This window comes from Papio anubis, chromosome 4 (assembly GCF_008728515.1).
Source record: "Papio anubis isolate 15944 chromosome 4, Panubis1.0, whole genome shotgun sequence".
Lineage (NCBI taxonomy): Eukaryota > Metazoa > Chordata > Mammalia > Primates > Cercopithecidae > Papio > Papio anubis.
Genome location: NC_044979.1, coordinates 149,196,904 through 149,212,340, shown reverse-complemented (window position 1 = coordinate 149,212,340; position 15,437 = coordinate 149,196,904). Strand labels below are relative to the sequence as shown.

At 37.1% G+C, this 15,437-nt stretch overlaps 1 protein-coding gene across 1 annotated transcript; it reads right to left on the bottom strand.

The window, feature by feature from the left end:
- Positions 1–2,523: 2,523 nt before the first annotated feature.
- RBM11 (RNA binding motif protein 11) lies at positions 2,524–15,437 on the bottom strand. The gene is made up of 5 exons (XM_003895620.4): positions 15,301–15,437; positions 11,821–11,983; positions 10,018–10,090; positions 5,360–5,459; positions 2,524–3,064 (listed from the first exon to the last, which is right to left on the bottom strand). The coding sequence occupies exons 1-5, from the start codon at positions 15,394–15,396 to the stop codon at positions 2,651–2,653; spliced, it is 846 nt and encodes a 281-aa protein (XP_003895669.1). The 5' UTR covers positions 15,397–15,437; the 3' UTR covers positions 2,524–2,650.

The following is a 15,437-nucleotide window of genomic DNA, read 5'->3' as shown; positions in this document are numbered from 1 at the left end:
ACTCCTGTGGGGCTCCAACCCCACATTTCCTTTCTGCAATGCCCTAGCAGAGGTTGTCCATTAGGGCTCTGACCCTGCAGTAAACTTCTGCCTGGACATCCAGGTGTTTCCATACATCCTCTGAAATATAGGAGGAGGTCCCCACACTTCAATTCTTGACTTCTGTGCACCCACACACTCAACACCACATGGAAGCTGCCAGGGCTTGGGGCTTGCAGCCTCTGAAGTGATGGCCTGAGCTGTATGTTGATCCCTTTTAGCCACAGCTAGAATGTAGGGCACCAAGTCCTGAGACTGCGCAAAGCAGCAAGGCCCTGGAACTGGCCCATGGAACCATTTTTTTCCTCCTAGGTGTCTGGGCCTGTGATGGGAGGGGCTGCCATGAAGACCTCTGACATCCCTTGGAGACATTTTCCCATTGTCATGGTGATTAACATTTGGCTCATTACTTATGCAGATTTCTGCAGTTGGCTTGAATTTCTCTTCAGAAATGTTTTTTTTTCTTTTCTGTCTCATCCTCAGGCCACAAATGTTCAACTGTTCCAAACTTTTATGCTCTGCTTCTCTTTTAAACAATTCCAAACAATATCTTTGTGAATGCATAAAACTGAATGCTTTTAAGAGCAGCCAAGTCACCTCTTAGAATGCTTTGCTGCTTAGAAATTTCTTTCACCAAATACTCTTAATTCATCTCTCTCAGTTCAAAATTCCACAGATCTGTATCTATAGGGAGCATGGACAAAATACCACCAGTCTCTTTACTACAGCACAGGAAGAGTGACCTTTACTCCAGTTTCCAACAAGTTCCTCATCTCCACCTGAGACCACCTCAGCCTGGACTTCATTGCCCATATCACTCTCAGCATTGTGGTCGAAAGCTATGCCACAAGTCTCTATGAAGTTCCATGTCTTCCCACATCTTCCTGTCTTCTGAGCCCTCCAAGTCTCTAAGGAGTTCCAAACTTTCCCACATTTTCCTGTCATTTTCTGAGTCTTTCAAACTGTTCCAACCACTGCCTGTTACCCAGTTCCGAAGTCTCTTCCCCATTTTCCAGTATCCTTATAGCAGTGTCCCACTCCCAGTACCAAATAACTGTATTTGATACAAATAAATACCTGATACTGGGTAATTAATAAAGGAAATACGTTTAATTGACTCACAATTCAGCACTGCTGGGGAGGCCTTCAGGAAACCTATAATAATGGTAGAAGGCAAAGGAGAAGCAGGCACCTTCTTCCCAAGGCAGCAGGACGGAGTGCCAGCAGGGGAAATGCCAGATGCTTATGAAACCATGAGATCTCATGACACTCACTCATTATTGCAAGAACAGCACGAGGGAAACTGTCCCCATGATCCAATTACCTCCACCTGGTCCTGCCCTTGACATGAGGGAATAATGGGGATTACAAGTCAAGGTCAGATTTGGGTGTGGACACAGAGCCAAACCGTATCAGCTACAAAAGGAAAATTGTTTTGCATTTTGATTAGATAGAAATAGACTAATATTTATGTTTCAAACATCACTATATTATATATTTATAACCAAGATTAAAATTCAGTTACTCCCTTCATTAAAAACATATCTTTTTTTTTTTAAATAATAAATATCTGTAAAATGCTAGGCAACATGCAAAAGAAACATCCAAGCATGGCTTTTACTATTGAATTGGGTGGTTAATTCCCAACTGAGTTGCATGACTCCTTCAATTAGCTTTAGTAAATACATATTTTCATCACTCTAGTTTGTAATGAGCTATAAACAAAAATGCCCAAATAAACAACACATTTTATTTTTCTTTTAAAATAAATAAACCAAAAATAGGAAACTTGATTTAGACAATAAGTATTACATATCATACATTAATAAAATATTATTCTATTTACTTGCTCATTTTCATGATTTATATATGTTAATATATCATCTCAAACCTTGCTAGCAAAAGAGGTGAATAATACACACTGACATAGCCAACTTATTTTAATGACATACAATTAATACATGAGAAGAGGCAGGTATCCCTATAAATACACAATTGTATAAAAAGGGAATGATCCAAAAGTTGGTTTCATGAGAATTATCTTTCCTTTGGTATCATTATCACATGTCCTCGCTTTATAAAATAAACCTGAAGAAGAGTATGGCTCAGAAACATCTTTAGATACTAAAAGAAAGGGGTACTAATGTCTTATTACATCCTCATTAGGAACAATATGCAATCCTTAAATATCTGCACGACTTTCTTTCAGGAAATCCACCACTCCACATTGAATCCCAGCCTATTTGCAGTTGTGTGTTGGTTACAGGGTATAATTAAAGGGAGCATGGTGCTTTATCAATGTGTTCAATAAGTGACTTTTGATTAACAGTTTGGTGAAATGTCATCATTGGTACTAATAAAATGACAATAGTCTATTTATTGCCAATGGGTCAAAAATATCATGACAAATACAAAAAGTGGTATATTATATTATTTTTAGAAAGCTTTTGTCATTCAAGGCAAAAATTGAACAGCAACCAGAGATAAGTCTTATTACTATATATTTCAAAAGACAAGATAGCCATGACATTGGTTATTTGATGGAATAACATCTTATTTTTTTCATAAGAGAACTAAGATCAGTATAGGTAAGTTTCATTTGTAGGTAATACTAGTATCTTTTCTTCTTCTTAGACTTTCGGAACTTTTGGCTACATTCATTGCCTCTGTTGTTGTCTGTGCTACTATCACTATCGCTTGTTTGCTTTTGCCTCTTTCGTTTATTCATCTGATAAAAGTCAGAGTCACTTGGTTGTTGGTGCGTCCATTTATATGAGGTGGGTCCAGCCTCAAGATCTGGAACATGATTCAGTGAGGAAGACACGGATGCACTACTAGGAAGTGGAGCTGTCATCTGATAAAGGTCAGAGTCACTTGGTTGTTGGTGAGTCCATTTATATGAGCTGGGTCCAGCCTCAAGATCTGGAACATGATTCAGTGAGGAAGACACGGATGCACTATTAGGAAGTGGAGCTGTCATCTCATAGTAAGGAAGCTGCAGCACTGGATTACACGCATGCCACTGCTGTGAAAACAAAAGACATTCATCTACCAAAGCAAATCCAAAAGGTTAAGGAAAAAAGTTAACAGTTTACATGTATTATACAATAGCCATGTGTTTTGGTATAAGAAAGACAGTGATCTCTCATAGTAGAAAGGTAGGTGTTTCATTAAAGGGCCAATATAAAGAGTTGAGGTTGTGTATAGCTCACTACAATACAGATTAGTGCTATCCAATGGAAATAGTTTTTTGTTTGTTTGTTTGTTTTGAGACAGGGTCTCACTTTGTTGCCCAGGCTAGAGTGCAGTGGCGTAATCTTGGCTCACTGCAACCTCCACCTCCTGAGTTCAAGCAATTCTTCTATCTCGGTCTCCCAAGAAGCTGGGACTACAGGCGCACACCACCACACCCAGCTAATTTTTGTATTTTTAGTGGAGACAGCATTTCACCATATTGGTCAGGCTGGTCTTGATCTCCCGACCTCAGGTGATCCACCCACCTCGGCCTCCTAAAGTGCTGGGATCACAGGCGTGAGCCACTGTGCCCAGCCCTCATGTAGTTTTAAATCTAATAACTGCAATACAAAAGTAAAAAGAAACAGGTGAAATTAAACAATGTATTTTATTATCCCAATATATCAATTTAAATGATATAATTTTAATATGTAAATAACATAAACTTAATGAGATATTTCACTGTTTCTTCACATGAAGTCTTCAAAATATGAGGTATATTTTATACTTACAGCATATCGCAATCTGAATGCTAAATTTTTCTTGAAAATACCTGATCTGAATTTAGATTACATCAAATTTAGAGTTGAAAAAAATATACTCACATGCCCAAGTTGTTTCAAATATACCTAAAAGTTTTCTGAAAACTGAACCAAGTATCGGTTTTAAATTTTAATTTAAATTAATTAAAATTAAATAAAATTTTAAAACTGAGCTTCCTAGGTGCATATGTGGCTAACTGCCCCCATATTGTACAGCATAGTTATTTATTGTTTAGACAGAGAGATACTTCCTTTAAAAACAAACAAGCTCTTAACTCAAATTTCTAACTATTCAAAGCAGATTAAAGATTAATAGAGATACCATGAACTTGGGTCTCTCTCCTACCCCATCTCTACCAAAAGATAAAAAATGCTCAGATGAAGACATTTAGAGTTTCAGATGAGAACTGATTGTTTACTAATGTTTTACCATAATTAAGAAAAGGTTTTTTTTTTTTTTTTTTTTACCAGAAGTTTAAAAGTATCATTTTACAGGAAAATTTATTTCCGTTTAAAAATTTTAGATGGATATTTAACAAATCTCAACCTCCTGTATACGTTGGGTATTTGCAAAAAATAACAGTATGTGAGTCAGAAGACCTGGGTTAGTCCTACACCTGTCACTAACAAGCTGAAAATCTTGGGACTGTTGATTAACAACCCTGGACTTCAATTTCTTATTTATGAGGAATTGAAAAAAATAAGTTCCCCTTTCACAATGAAGTCCATAATTAAGATTTCTGGGTCAAAACCAATTTTTGGTAGTCTCTGGAAATAATTTAGTTTACTTGACCAATTGAGAACCTTCATATAGTTTTGTCTTTAATTAAAAAGAGAAATTTACTTTCAAAATCCATGTCCAAAAGCAATCTATTTGGGACTGATGACATTATATAAAAATACTTCACTAAGTGAAATTATTCAAATTATTCAATTCTGCAAACATCTTTTTTTTTTTCTCTCTCTTTTTTTTGAGACAGAGTCTTGCTCTATTGGCCAGGCTGGAGCACAATCTTGGCTCACTGCAACCTCCACCTTCTAGGTTCAAGCAATCATGTCTGAGCCTCCCGAGTAGCTGGGGTTACAGGTGTGCACCACCCTACCTGGTTACTTTTTTCTATTTTTATGATGGAGAGGGTTTCACTGTGTTGGCCAGGCTGGTCTTGACCTCTTGACCTCAACTGATCCTGCCCTGGCCTCCCAAAGTGCTGTGATTACAGGTGTGAACTACCACGTCCAGCCACTGCAAACGCCTTTTAAAATAGTCATTTACATTAGAACTCTCTACTCAAATTTCACTTGGACTGCAGTGTGTCGTCACTGCCATCCACCCCTTTTCTGTTGACACCGTGGCCATTTGCTAAGGCGTTAGAAGTGAAATTTAGGATGATGGTGTTAGGGCAGGACAGCACTGGAGGACAGTGCTGGGACATCTTGTGCCTTCATCCCAGTTTAGATTTGGGCACCGTATGTTACAAACAGTCTTCATGTTCTTCATAGTTTGTATCATATTATACACTGAATAAAATGCATATTAAGCTTACCATCTTCTGAAAGGGAAAATATTCTTGAGGTAAAGAAGTATTATGAATTGGTAAACACTGCATGGGAAAGGAAGATCTGCCCACCACCATTTCTTCATTCCTTTGAGGACATGAAAGAAGAAGTAATAAAATCTTAAAATTCCTCTTACAAATGTCATTTTCTCTTAAGAAAAATGTAAGTTCTTCATAATTACAAAGATAGAGAAGGCAAGCTTATCGGACAGCATTCAGTTAAAGAGTAATTAATTACCTTAAACACATACACAAATAATCAGTTATTATTTACTGATAACACAGTGACACAGCAATAAATCAATTACTAAATATTGAAGCCTTGATACTTAGAGTCTAATCTGGCTTTCCGATAGAAAATTGCTGGACAGTATTCTATTTATATAAAGATGAATAATACTTAGATATTGAAAGAGCAAAGCAAGTTGTTAGTATTTACAAAGGGTACACTTCAATCTTTTCCAGATATAAAAAAAATTTAAGAAGCCAGAAATTTTCATCAGTTTTTTAAAATGTAACTTAATTCTTTAAAATTTTACCTTAAGTTCTGGGATACATGTGCAGAACATACAGGTTTGTTACATAGGTATACGTGTGCCATGGTGGTTTGCTGCATCTAATGACCTGTCCTCTAAGTTCCCTCCCCTCACCCTCATTTATTTTTAAAGATACCTTTACTGTTTAACTATAAAAATTATGCTCTTTCCTAAACCGACTGCTAATGCTAACATGAACACATTTGCTGATGTCTTCCACACGTTAATTAATGAAACACCTAATTTAAAAACTGTACCAAAGTTTCATGTATACATTTATAAATGTTATATGTGCTTCTATGGAGAGGTTACAAATGCTAGCCAGATTCTATGGCTACTCTTAAATAGTCTACTTGTTAATTTTAATGCTAATATTAGTAATTCTTAGGATAGGAAGTGTACCATGAAGAAGGCTAAAATTAGCACAGGAAGGTGGAGACAAAGATGAGTCAAGGAGAATGACAGGAAGCAGTCAGATGGCTAGGCAGAACCCCATTTACAAGTGGTGAGAGCACTACTACAGAAAGTCAGCAGAAGCAAAAACTCCATTAAGAAAAGAATTAGGTGTCTGTTGTTACAGGAGAGTAAACTGGATAAGCACTGGGTCCTCTGAATTGCTGGTCAGAAGGTACCCGATAACCTTCAAAAAGAGCAGCTTCTATATAACAATGAGTTTGAGGCAAGAATGGGAAGAAAGGATGTGAAGGATGAAAAATTTTTCAGTAACAGAAAGAGAAAAATATAATAGCCTGTTAAGGAGAGAGTGCTCAGGAAGACCAGAACGCATGTGGGGAAAGTGACGGCAAGGAACAAGATGAAAGGTAGAGTGAGGTTACCGAGTAGGGAAGATATGACTCAGTAGCAGAAGTGGTGATATTAGCACCATGATGAAAACAGCTGCAGATAAAACCACTATCTTTCCTCAGGGGATGCAAAGTTGTCTGCATAGGGGAACCGCATGTAAATTCGGAAGTCTGATGGGCTGACATGTCTCCCCAAAATTTAAGTCCTAAACCCCAGTATTTCAGAATGTTACCTTATTTGGAAAAAGGGTCATTGCAGATATCATTAGTTAAGATGAGGTCATATTGGAACAGGATGGGTCCCTAATCCAGTATGAGTGGTATCCTGATAAAAAAGGGAAATTTGAAGACAGACTGTTTTAGTCCATTTTCTGTTGTTACAACACAATACCTGTTTGTTATAACAAACTGGTATCATATAACAAACAGGTACTCTGTTTGTTATGAAGAAAAGAGGTTTATTTCGGCTCATGGTTCTTCAGGCTGCAGAGTCCAAGATCAGGTAGCTTCTGGTGAAGGTGGCTATGGTTAGCTTCCAGTAAGCTATACTATGTCATAATATGGCAGAAGTCCTCACAGGCAGGAGGAGCTCACGAGAGATGGCCAAACTGGCTTTTACGACAGATCTACTTGTGATAACAAACCCATTTCCTCAATAACCAATTAATCCAATAATCCATGAATGAATTAAAATATATATGAGGGCAGAGCCTTCATGACCCAGTCACCTCCCAAAGGTCCCCTGTCTCCACACTGCGGCACTGGGGACCAAAATTTCAACATATGAACTTTTGAGGGCCACATTCAAACTACAGTACAGATGCCCACAGGAAGAATGCCATGTGAAGATAAAGGTGATCTCTTGGCAATGCTTCTACAAGCTGAAAAACACCAACGACTGACATCAAACCACCAGAAGCTGAGGGAGAGGCATGACACAGATGATTTCTGAAAGCTCTCATAAGGAAACAATGCTGCTGACACCTTTATCTTGGATGTCTAGCCTTCAGAACTATGAGACAATGAACAGCTATTGCTCAAGTACTCTGTCATACTTTGTTACAGCAGCCCTAGCAAACGAATACAGGAAATATTCATAAAAGCAGAAGGTACAAGAAACAACAAGAAGTATAAAAATCCATTTCCAAGGAAGAGCAAAGACTGTTAAAAAAGCACCATTTTTCTCTGCAAATCACTTTGTGGACATGATAACCCATTTTTTTATACTTTCTTTATAATATCAGAAATATTAGAAGAATAAAGTATTATTAATGAAATGTCATATCCAATATATACACATAACTCAGGTTGTCTACTCTAGAAGTTATGATGACTTAGGGTGAGTGTACCAAACATAACTAGAAAATATCAGAGTTTTCCTGCTACATTCTAGCACCCATCTAGTCTTTTCTCTTCCATCTAAATCTTACCAATAGCTTGTTCCTTTCTAACTCCCGAGGAAGACGAGATATCGTTTCCCACTTGGTACTAGTAGAAGAAAGAAGCTCTTACATTATATACGTGGCTCGACACACGAGTCTATATAGTGCTTCCCCCACCAAAGTAATACATCCCCCTTTATGCCAACATTTGCGGAATGTTGTATGCTCAGTCTTTTAAGCACCTTGTGTTAATTATAAAATTCAATTCTCACAGTAACCTTTTAAAGTTTTATCCTCATTTTACAGATGGGGAACAGAGTGGTAAAATAACATATCCAGTTCTTGTCTGAATTTGCATCTTGCCTCTGCTACTTTATTAACAGTGTTAACGGACTGTTAATAAACTGTTAACTGACGTTAATAAAGTGGCAGAGCCAACATGCAAATTTAGGCAATCCAATTTCACCACCTCCTTTCCTAACTTCTGATTTCACTGATGTAGAAAAGTTGGGGTGAATGAAGACAAGGAGCACACTGTTTTATCTGGGGTGCAATACTGCTCTGAAAGGTAACCCTGCATATTTGACAGTCCCGAGGGGCCACTCTCCTATGTTCAGAGGGTTGATATAACACAAAGGGATAAAAGGGTCAGCTATTGTTAGTTTACTTGAGAATATTCACTTCTGCCAAAGAAGACAAGAAAAAAAGCAGTATGGACGATATACATGTCTAATGTCTATCATAGACTGTAAACAAGCTAGTAGAGCAATACTTCTCTCTCTATATATAATATCTATATAGAGGTATGTAGATCTACTCTGAATAGAGTATATCTATTCCTCTCCTCTATATATAGATATAGATATCTACATCATACATCTATATGATGTATCAGAACATAATATACCCTGACCTATTCTATCAGCCCGTGTAAGTTAACCGGACAGTACCAGAGAGCATGATGAAGCCAAACATTAAAAAACGAAGAAGAAATGCAAAGAGAATGCAAAGAGAAGTACTTTCCCTTTGCAAGAATGCATTGTTTTTGTTATTCATATTTGTTTTTAGCATCGCAAGAGAAATTTAAAAACCAACAAGTGATATATGAAAAAGCCTGAATCACTTAGAGAGGCTGCAGAAGTACTGCAGTCAGGAAGGGGAGGCTGATACAGCAGAGAGAAACAGGGCATGTGTTTATTAGCGTAACCACAACTCAGCTAGTTGGTCCTTCTGCCTGCTTGCACCTTTTCCTAAGTGTGCTAAGTTATCCAATATCTTTCTTCTTGCTTTTCATTGTTTTTAGAATGGATGTAAAAAAAAAAGTGTAATTTGAACATTTTCATTTAGTGTGGGAGCCTTTCAGTTTCATGACCTCTGGGATAGCTTGCCAGATAGTGTACGTGGAGGCTACGATTGCATCAATAACTCAGGCTATACAAAATTCTAGAAGAGTTTGAAAATTAACACAGAGACGTTATTTCAAAGAGTAAAATAATTAATTGAATGGCTTAATGCCAGAAGGCTTAGTTTCAAAGCTAGGACTTTATCATCCTGTAACCTTAAGAACTGGTTAACTTTTGCAACTCCATTTACTCAAATGTGAAGCATAAATAACAGTATCTCTTTGATCCATGATGAAACCTTGTATGTCTAAATGATTTAACAGCTATGAAAAGCATGTGGAAAACTATTTTTTAAAAAACTACAAATATAAGTCTCTACCTCCTACTACTGAAAATATTAAGACTGAACTTTAAATGAAAATATTTTCTATCACTTTTCATGGGCTCAGAGAAACAGATATTCCTTAATTTTATCCTATGCCTAAAAAGTAAGGTTTTACAATAGCCCAAAATATATAAAAACTCCTCTTAGCATAAGAACATATTTGCTTCACCTTTAATGAGGAATATTTTTTAAATTACCTGTAGCTGTATGAATTTATCTTAACACAGCTCTCAAAACTTTGGTTAGCTGGTTCAGAAGAGTGAGAACTCCCTTTAAAAGAAACAGAGTAACAGGTTACTTCATGGTGCATTTTTCTTTTTTTTGAGTTCTAATATTAAACCATAAAATGACTCAAAATATTTTAGGACATAGTAGTGATTTAAAAATTCTTTTTTTTTTTTTTTTTTTTTTTTTTTTTTTGAGACGGAGTCTGGCTCTGTCGCCCGGGCTGGAGTGCAGTGGCCGGATCTCAGCTCACTGCAAGCTCCGCCTCCCGGGTTTGCGCCATTCTCCTGCCTCAGCCTCCCGAGTAGCTGGGACTACAGGCGCCCGCCGCCTCGCCCGGCTAGTTTTTTGTATTTTTTAGTAGAGACGGGGTTTCACCGTGTTCGCCAGGATGGTCTCGATCTCCTGACCTCGTGATCCGCCCGTCTCGGCCTCCCAAAGTGCTGGGATTACAGGCTTGAGCCACCGCGCCCGGCGTGATTTAAAAATTCTATACTCAGAGAAGATATATGCATATCTGACCTCTCAAATCATATTTACAGATTGTTTATAGTACTATGTATCAATGAATTAAAATCAAGCTTTGTCTAAATCAATGACTGTAAATAAGAATGACACTGACATTGGACTTTGTAAGATACATGATGGTTTGTTCTAGACACCTGTAAACTAAAAATGGCAAATAAACAAGTGTTATTTGCTTCCAGTGTACAAGGCAGGAGTTTAACCCTCATGGACAAAACCCAATTCAACCTTATACATGATGTGACAGAACATAATATACCCTGGCCTATTCTACAGACATTAAAAAGTAATGGCAAAACCTCACTTACTTTTGCACCAACCTAATACCAGGCTGTGTAAGTTAACCAGAAAGTACCAGAGAGCATGATGCAACCATGTATTAAAAAAAAAAAAAAAAGAAAGAAAGAAAGGAAGAAAAAAAGAAAAAAAATGCAAAAAGATGCACTTTCGCTTTGCAAGAAAGCATTGTTTTTGTTATTACTATTTGTTTGCTTTTAGTATAGCAAGAGGAATTTAAAAACCAACAAGTGATAGATCAGTAAGCCTGAACCACTTAGAGGAGGCAGCATACATATTGCAAGAATTAACAGATGGCCTCTGTTAGTCTCCTGAAACATGAAAGTGCTGGAGTAATGTTATAACATTCTCTGGGCAGCTAAATCACGAATGATCTGTTCCTGACATGTGTGCAGGAGAAGGTGCTGAAGTCATTCATGTCAGGAAGTTTTTTCCACCACTAGGAAGGGTAACTCTACAGTTGCCTTTCGCCACTTTGCTCTTACAGGGGCTTAAAATCCTGGGCAACATGTATAGAAAGGTTTCCCCAGATGGACTAATGCCCTCTCTCTATCTTCCAAAGAGTACGGATTCAATACCATACATTAGCAGTGACAAGATTAGTAAATACTCTTGCTATATAAATGCTACAGTTGTGTGACCCTAGTTCATTTAGATTTGATTAATTTATAAGGGCCAATAGCAACCACCATAGCTACATGCTGGCTGATACTAAAACGAATATCTTACATTTTATTTTTAGAAAAGATGCTATAGGTTTGTCCAGACTAATTAACTATATAACATTATGAATTAGACATGTGTTCTGAGAAAATTTAACAATGACCAGATGGTACTTTTATTTTTTATTTTTATTTTTTGGTCTTCCACTATATAGGAAACAAATTGCTTACACCTCTGAGAATAGTACCAACCACAAAACACTTTGAAGATTAATCAGTGACAGGACCTACCAAATCGATACTGCACGTTAATTGGTCTTCCATATAAACGAATTCCATTCAGCAAAGCTATGGCATAAGACACCGATTCTGGGTGTTTAAAGCAGACAAATCCAAAAGACTTCGGCTTTCCTTCTCTGTCTTTGCATATAGTCACTTTGGTTAGTGGCCCCGCCTATAAGAAACTTAAAAATTATTTTCTCATAAATCCAAAGATTTTTTCATACTCAAATAATTCAACTTTAGACTAAAGAAATGTGTTAGCAATATCTTTATGTGGCTCTGCTGATAATGTATCTTTCTAATAATAAATATTACACTTCCTCACCCTTTCTTTGTATTTTCTGGCTCACTGGGGAAACATGCATGGTGTTAAGAACAGGAAATTCTAGGTATTAGTTTCAAACTGTAAAAGAAATGGTAGACTATCCTTCTGTGAGGCTTAACAAACCAATTTAGAAAACATATAAATCTAAGATTAAAATACTACTTTGTCTCCATATATATTCACAGTGTTGAATTCAAAAATTAACTGAAATGAGAAATTCAATTTTGGTTGAGTTATCCTCAAAAAAGCTGGTAATGTTATATCATAGTTTAAATTTTCTGTCATGAAGATTACATATCTTTACAAGAATAAATAAATTTATTACGCATTTTGATTTGGAAACTCCATTTGGTAAATTTCCAAAGGAAAAATGTTTAAATATGTTTAAGACTTTTAAGTATATTGCATTATTTGTAAGTGTGAGAAATTAGAGAGACTCTAAATCTAACAACTGGAGATATTATTTCATGGTGTGTTATTAAAATGGAATAAAATATAAACTATAAATATTCAGATTATATTGACAGAAAAACCTATAATATGCAATGAAGATTTAAAAACACAGAGCCAAATATCATAGAAAATTGTTAATTACAACTAACAAAAAATTACATCACAGCCATGATAATGACGGGAGGAGGCACTGACAAATACAAAAACTGATTTAATGCTGAATGGTTCAGACTTTAATGACTGATTATTTTTCTCTGTAAAAATTGCTTTTACTCTCAAGAAAAATATTAATGATCATATTTAAAATAATTCTGTGTGTTAAGATTTAGTCTTTTCCTTTCATTCTCTGTGCTCTCCCAGGGATTAGCTTCCCTTCCCATCTGGCTTTAAGGACCACTTCATCAACAAATCTACTTTTCCCGCTATGTCTCTTTCATAGAGACATCTCCTGGAGACATCTATGTTTTTGTACTTCAATCTCAACATATTTGAAACTGAATTCATTATGTTTTCTCCAAATCTCAACTCTAGTATTAAAAGTGCAATGATAATAAATCTGATTTTCTCATTTCCAATCAGAAATTTGAAAGAAAACAGTAAAAGGATAAATATACTGTAATATAAACAAAACTAATAAAATTGGTGATTTTTATACTGATATTAAATAGATGTAATCAGTATGGGACAGAATATGCTTACATGATTTGAATTTTGACATAAATTTAGATAATCCAAAGCATTTTTAAAGATAAAATTCAACATGAAGACTTATAGCAACAATCACATTATCTTATAGTATTTTTTAAACCACAATGGAATACATAGTGTGATAGTTGTCAAGTTTTGCTGGGTGTTGGAAGCCTAAAGTGGAAAAGAAATTCCACTTTGGCAATTCCTTTCAATATCTAGACAAAAATAAGAACTTATGCTTCTTACCTGATCTATTAAATAAAATTTACATTTTGCTTAGGTGGAAGAAGGAAATTATAAAAAATGAGAAGATAATATATAGTCTTGTGGATCCACACAACTGATATTGATCGAGTCCTGATTAACTAAAAATAATGGTTATTGGATAATGTAATCCCACCCTAGTCTTCCACTTTCCTTTTTTTTGAGGCTCAGAGTGAAAGAAGTCTTCTGGAGAAAAACAACTCTAAGTTTACTTTATATTTCTTTCGGTTTTTGGTGTTTTTTTTTTTTTTTTAACTTAATATAGTAAGTTTTAAATGATACTGAATGAAAAAACTGACACGGATTAGAGCTGATAAAAAAGGAGACACATTTACAAAGATGAATTAAAAGGATGAACCTAAAAGTCTTAAAATCAAAAATATTTTTCAAATAATAAAAAAAAAATTTACGTCCAGGAAAGGAAACTGTATTCCTGGAAAGAACTCTCTCTACCAAATTGTATCTATAATCAAAAGAGGGTTGCTTTAGTTCTTTAGAGACAAAAGTAAGTCCTTTCACAACCAAATAACCCGTATGACCCATTCAATCCTGAAAATTTAGTTCTGCAAACGACTCCCTCGGAACCTTCCCTTATTCTGATAGGAGAAGTAACTATTGATTTCTCTTGATGTTAGTCTTATCACTAATAACAGCAGTACCACTAGCAGTAGTAGCGGTAGCAAACAGTGAGTTATTATGGCTATCATAATGAGTATATGAGTGATAAATGAATATATAATGAGTGATAAATGAATATATCACTCATAAGTGAGTTAAAATGGCTTTCAGCTGTAGCCATTTTACCATTAGGCCATCTATTCCGACAGCCACATTATACTGCAGATCCTATTACTCTCTTTTGACATATAAGGAAACTGAGGCACTGAGGAATTCATTGACAGGCTCAGAGTCACACTGCTGACCTCAGAACTCGCACTCGGAACCACTTTTCTATCTATGTCCCCTTCTCTTTTTATCTGTAATTTTAAGTTCTCCCTTTTAGGAAGATGAAAGGGTGTCTCTTCAATTTGTATTCCCAGCACCCTCCTTAGTATTTGGTAATTCCCGATCATTACACGGTTAGCGGAATGGCTGAATGACGGTATCTTTCTGGCAAGTGAGACCTAGCTGTATAGGACAATACGGTAAGTGAGCGTGTATACAGGACACAGCAGGCTTAATCCTAGAGGTACGAGGTCTCAAAGTTTCTGAAGGTCCTCTTGGCATGAATGAAAGGGCCTTGGCCAGGGAACCAACTGATCACAGTCACGGTAAGTTGGCTGCAAATCATCTCAAATCTCACTTCTCATGCTGGAATAAAAATACTCTCCGCATAAAAGGACTTGAAGGAAGAAGCAAGGTGTAAAAGGAAACATTATAAAAGCGACCCCTCTCCTTTTGCGGGATGTCAGCGTGCTTACTACTTGACGAACAGTGACCAGGCGGTTTTCGGTTCTGCCTGAGCACACCCGAGGCCCAGGCAGCCTCTTGAAAGCCCTTAATCAGAAACTGGGGTTGAGGGAACCCCGTCCCTGCCCACCCCCAGGACTCTGCAGCGGGAATAGGGACGGCGGAACGCTCCATCACTTCACTCCCCAGCCGCTCACCTGGAGACAGGTGCGCCAAAGCGAAACCAAATTAAAACCCCTACTCAGGATGGGGCGGAAGGGGGCCGGGCTCCGGGTGGTCCAGGTGCGCGCTATGCTTCCGGCCCGTCGGGCTCCGCCCCTCCGCCGCCCCTTCCCGGAGGACGGTACCTGAAGGAACAGCTCGTACAGAATCTCTTCCCGAACTCGGGCCTCTAAATTCCCCACAAACACGGTCCTGTCGGCCTCCTCCTGAGCAGGCAACATCCTCCGGTCTCGGCCGTAGAATGAAGTAGGAGCTGAGACCC